The 5258-nt window shown below is 57.8% G+C and overlaps 1 protein-coding gene across 1 annotated transcript; it reads right to left on the bottom strand.

Moving 5' to 3' along the window:
* Positions 1-1492: 1492 nt before the first annotated feature.
* FOXD1 (forkhead box D1) lies at positions 1493-4065 on the bottom strand. The gene is given in 7 exon segments (XM_068667142.1): positions 1493-2359; positions 2362-2527; positions 2529-2564; positions 2566-3164; positions 3166-3203; positions 3238-3280; positions 3282-4065. Coding segments are annotated over 7 exon segments (1311 nt in total). The 5' UTR covers positions 3537-4065; the 3' UTR covers positions 1493-2185.
* Positions 4066-5258: the final 1193 nt, after the last annotated feature.

Genomic DNA, 5258 nt, shown 5'->3' with positions numbered 1-5258 from the left:
CCCCGCCGCTGCCTTTTCCTTTTCCAGACTCGCCCCTCTCAGTTTGAGCCGCAAGCCCGGGAGACGCCCGAGCAGGGCTCGGCATCCCCAGAGCCCCCTCGGCCAGCCCCGGTGGGGGCGCAGGCCCGGAGATGGGGAGTGAATGGTTCCCTAGAGAACAACGCTGATTTCTGCCCAGGGTGCAGGTCCGCGGAACCTCGGGGTTCTCTTCCCTTCTGGTCTAAAAACTAAACAGGACGGTACGTACTTGTCCTCTAAGGGACCTGGGACACCCAAAGAGGCCCTCCAGCTACATGCTGCAAATAAAGCCCAGCAGAGATCATACGTCCAGTCTTTCCGCTTTCTGAAAACCTCTGTTTTAACCCTACATTGATACCAACAAAACTGAAAACCATCATTTTTCTGTCCACGAGGAATCTGAAAACTAAGGCGACGAGGTACTTCGAGACGTAAAAGTCTCGACCATATAGACTTTCCTTCCCCACACCGAAGAGCACTAAAAGACTTCTCTCCCTTTTTTCTTTTTTTTTTCTTTTTTTCCCTTTCCTTTCCTTTTTTTTTTGTTTTTGTTTTACGAAAATTCACGTAATTTATCCCACAATCTACTGAATTCTATAAATACAGCCTCACTCGAAGAACGCCCTCCTGATCTGGAGAGCTGGCGTTCCGAGCCCACCGCAAGCCTCACCATGCCTGCTCGAAAAACGTTCGATCCTCTTTTCACGCCTAAGCTCGAAATATTTGAGGCGGACTTTTTAGGTTAAAAAATAATTTTAGACTATGACATAAATATTTGTTGATCTTATGCGTGAGAAAGTGAGAGTTCAAAACCAAAAAAAAGCTTCCTGACGCCGTTGGTTTCAGACACCTACGTCTCCTGACTTCAACAGCTCTTGCGTTTAATCAGCTCATCACTAAAGTATATTCCAATGCTCTTTTTATATTATGTGTAAAAGTAGAAACACATGTCCGTACTATCGTCATAGAAATTTAAGAGGTTAGGACAAATCTCTGAAGTTCTGTACATGCCCCTTATTACTATTTTCCGTTGGGCCTATGCGATTGCAAACTGTGATGCAGATTTAGAATTCTCCCAGAAGTATAAAAATGGTTTAAAACAGTGTTTATAATCAATCCCCTGGTTGGTACTTTGCAGGACTAGGCTTTAATCCTACTAGAAAGACCTATTACTATTTATTCCCTCTTTTGTTCTTGCTCGCACTTTCTTTCTTTTTTTATTTCTTTCATTTCTTTACTTTTTTTTTTTTCACTCTCTGCTAGGACTAGCGATGGCTTGACTGTGAAGATCATATTTATATCTTCATCGCGGTCAAGTCCAGTCATAATACATTTCAAACTGTAAATTTCCTTGAGTGTTGTGATATGAATCCCGAGGAAAAATATATCGATGCCCCAGAGAAGGGAGAAGTATTAAGGACGAAAGGGTCCGAAGCCAACTGTGTGGCAGAGCTCCTTTTGTATTTTGGTTTGGTTCTTTTTTTTTTTTTTTTTTTGAAAATTAAAAATTTTATTTTTGAAAATGTGTAAAAATTTTACATTAAAATGGTACAATAATACTTGCCAGTAATTTTTAACAATATTCCTTGTAAAGAATACGCATAAAGTACAAAATAAAAACTCCGTAAGTCTATTATAATACAAAACACAGGTTAAAATAAGAAATGATAATCTTGACTTTCTTCTGTGTAAACATGTTAATCTTTTCTTTTCTCTTATAAAAGTACATGAGACAAGTGTACTAAAAATGAAAAAGTATTGCTTTGCTGTCCTCCCTCAAGCCTTTTCCTTTTCCTGTAAATTACTGTTTGTAAGCTCCTAGACCTGAGAATCTCTGAACTTTGACGGTTTAGAGACGTTATTTATTATTATTTCTTTTCTTTCTTTTTTTTTTTTTTTTTCAAGGAGTAGCGAGTAACTTCCCAACAGCATGACCGTCCGCCCATGCAGCATATCGACCTGGCTGTGCATTAGGGCAGGTCCTGGGCGGCCCAGCGGCCGCGGAGGACGACCCTCGATCCCCATCGCTCACAAAACCCGCGCAAAAACCCGCGCAAAGCCCCGCGCAAAGCCCCGCGGCTCCGCTCCTCGCCGCGTCCGCCGGGCGTCCGAGAGGCGAAGCAAAGAGATAACCCCGGATCCTACCTTCGGAAAGACTCCGAAACCCTTAACAGTTAGAGATGCGGCCCGCGAAGCCGGGGGCGGCGGGCAGGGGGGCGGCGGGGGACAGGCCTCCGCCGGCGCTGCCCAGCGGGCGGGACAGCCCCGGTGCCGCGGCCGACTGCGAGGCGCAGCTGCTACCGGCACCGGAGCCGGGTCCCGGTCCCGGTCCGGTCCGGGTCCCGGTGCGGGTCCGCCCCCGATGATGCTCTCGATGGAGAAGGGCGAGCGGGCCACGGCCGCGCCGCTGCCGGGCTTGGCGGCGTGCAGCGAGGCCGCCAGCGCCGGGCCCAGCGGGTGCGCGTAGCCGAAGGGCGTCCGTGCCAGCTCCGCCGCCGGCAGCAAGGGCCCGGCGGGGCGGCGGCGGCGGCGGCGGCGGCGGGGGGCTGCCGGGGCGGCGGGGAGGGGTGGTGGAAGGCGAAGAGGGCGGAGTGCGGGTGGTAGGGCTGGAGCTGGAGGCCGTAGCCGCAGCCGTAGGGTCCGTAGGCGCAGGGCGGCTGCTGCGGGGGCTGGGGAGGGGGCTGCGGGAGGAAGGCGGCGGGGTCCACGGCGCGCAGCAGCAGCTCGGGGGCCGGGAGCTGCTGCCGCTTGAAGCGCTTTCGGCGGCGCAGGAAGCTCCCGTTGTCGAACATGTCGGCGGACTCGGGGTCCAGCGTCCAGTAGTTGCCCTTGCCCGGGTTGCCGGGCTCGCGGGGGATCTTGACGAAGCAGTCGTTGAGGGAGAGGTTGTGGCGGATGCTGTTCTGCCAGGCGGGGAACTTCTCCCGGTAGTAGGGGAAGCGGCCGCTGATGAACTCGCAGATCTCGCTCAGCGTCAGCCGCTTCTTGGGGCTCTGCAGGATGGCCATGGTGATGAGGGCGATGTACGAGTAGGGCGGCTTCACCAGGCTGTTCTTGCCGCCGCCGCCGCCTGCCCCGCCGCCGCCGCCGCCGCCTCCGCCGCCCGCCCCGCCGCCGCCCGCCGCCGCCGCCTTCTGCGGGCCGCCCCCGGGAGGGGGGCCGCGATCCGCCGGGGCCGTCCCCGCGCCGCCCGCCCGCCGCCGCCGCCGCCGCCGCCTCCTCCTCCTCCTCCTCCTCCTCCTCCTCCTCCTCCTCCGCCGCCGCGCGCGCACGGGCGACCGCGGCAGCAGGGCGTCGTCGTGGAGGTCGCCCACATCCTCCTCGTCCTCTTCCTCCTCCTCCTCCTCCTCCTCGTCCTCGGCGTACGAGCGGCGGCGGCGGCGGTGGCGGTGGCGGCGGCGGCGGCGGCGGGGCTGCGGCTCGTCGTCGTCCTCCTCGTCGTCCTCCTCGCCCACCACATCGATGTCGGTCTCCTCAGCCAGCGCCGACGCCTCGGACATCTCCGAGCTCAGGGTCATGGCGCGGCGGCGGGGCAGCCCCGCATCGGCGGCGGCCGGCGCGGAGCGGCGAGCGGGTGGCCGCGCTCCCCACCGCTGCCGCTGCCGCCGCCGCCGCCGCCGCCAGGCCCCCGCTCCGCTCCGCCGAGAGCCGCCCCAACGCCGCCGCCGCCGCCGCCGCCGCCGCCTCCTCCCGGTGCGGGCGGCCCGCTCCGAGCCGCGCCGGCCCCCAGCGCCGCCGCCGCCGCCGCGCCGCGAGAGCGCTGCCGCCGCCCGCTCGGTGGCGGCGGTGGCGGCGGCGGGCGGTCCGGGTTTTGTTGCGGGGTATTTTGGGGCTGCTTTGGGGATTCCTGCCCCCTCCCTTCCCCTCCCCTCTTTGGGGGCTGTTGTTTTTGCTCGGGGATGGGGTTTAGGGGGCGGGGGGGGCCGTGCCGCCGCGCCTGCAAGCCGGGTCCCCCCTTCTTTCTGCTCACCTCAGCCCCCAGACATTAATGGATGTGGGGCAGGAGGGAGCGCGCCTAGTCCTGGGAGGAGGAGAGGGGAGCGGGGAGGAGGGAGAGAGGGAGGGAGGGAGGGAGAGAGGAGGAGGCTGCGAGGAGGGAGGGAGGGAAGAAGGGAGGGAGGGAAAGAGGGAGGGCGGAGGGGGGCGGCTCGCCGGGCCCGAGGAAAGACGGTGAGGAGGCTGGGGCCGAGTCCCAAAGAGGGCGGCCTTCCTCCCCGCCTTATAGCGAGGGGGCCATCACATGGCTCCCGGCGTCAATGCGGCCCCGGGCCCCCCCTCGGGGCGCCTCGTCGCCCAGCCCCGGCCGGGAGGGGCTGAGCCGGTCCGCGGGCGGTCTGCAGTGGAAAAGGGGGGAAATACAGACAGCTACCCCCACCTTAAAAAAAAAAAAAAATAAGTTGGTCCCAAAGTGCTGGAGCATCTTTGCAGGATCCGTGCCGGGAGCTCGGCACTTTCCTGCGCTGCCCTCGGGGACAGGGTCCTGTTCCCGTGGGAAGGAGGAAAAAACGCCTTTTCGCCCAGATTTCATCACCGCTGTGGGGAGGCGGCGTGGGGCCGGCCAGAGGAGGGGGCTGCGGAGAAAGCCCTGCTGCCGGTGAGGCTGCCTCCGGGGAGCTGAGGTGTGCAGTGCCTTGGCGAGAAGGGGCGTCGGGCGGCACGTGTCTCAAAGCTCTCTAAAATAAAGTTTTCTACCTTAATCAGTGTCCCCTTGTCCCCCACCCCAAATGAAGGAGACGGTGAGCTAACAAACTCCAGATAAAGTGTTCCGTCCACGGGATGGTTTTCGAAACTTCTCTGCACGCTCTTTCCTCTTCCTCCTCCACAGCTCAATTTATTTAAGAATTGAATCAAATATCTCTAGACACCGACCTCGCAAACTCTCGGACAACCGTCTCCAAAGCACACCACTAATCTCGTAGTTTATTTGTAAAGCTATTGTTTTTAAGGGGAGAGAAGCAGATCCCCCCATTATGGAAACACTAACAGAGAATTAGTTTTACCTCTTTCTTATGCAAAGGAAAACAATCCACCGGCCTTTAAATTGCCAATTCTGCTTTGAGCGCTGGGGTGACAACCCAAAGAAAGTGACACAAAGAACTGCTTCCCAATTAAGTCCCACTGGTCCCAGTTTCAGGTGATATATGACGCAAGGACAGCAGAAGAGAGGAGAGACCCTTTCCTCGACGGCTCGCAGGAGACAATATATAAATAAATAAAAATCTTGGTTATAAATGTGATCA

This window comes from Anas acuta, chromosome Z, assembly GCF_963932015.1.
Source record: "Anas acuta chromosome Z, bAnaAcu1.1, whole genome shotgun sequence".
NCBI lineage: Eukaryota > Metazoa > Chordata > Aves > Anseriformes > Anatidae > Anas > Anas acuta.
Note: the sequence above shows the minus strand (reverse complement) of the source record. Positions and strands in the feature narration are given on the sequence as shown.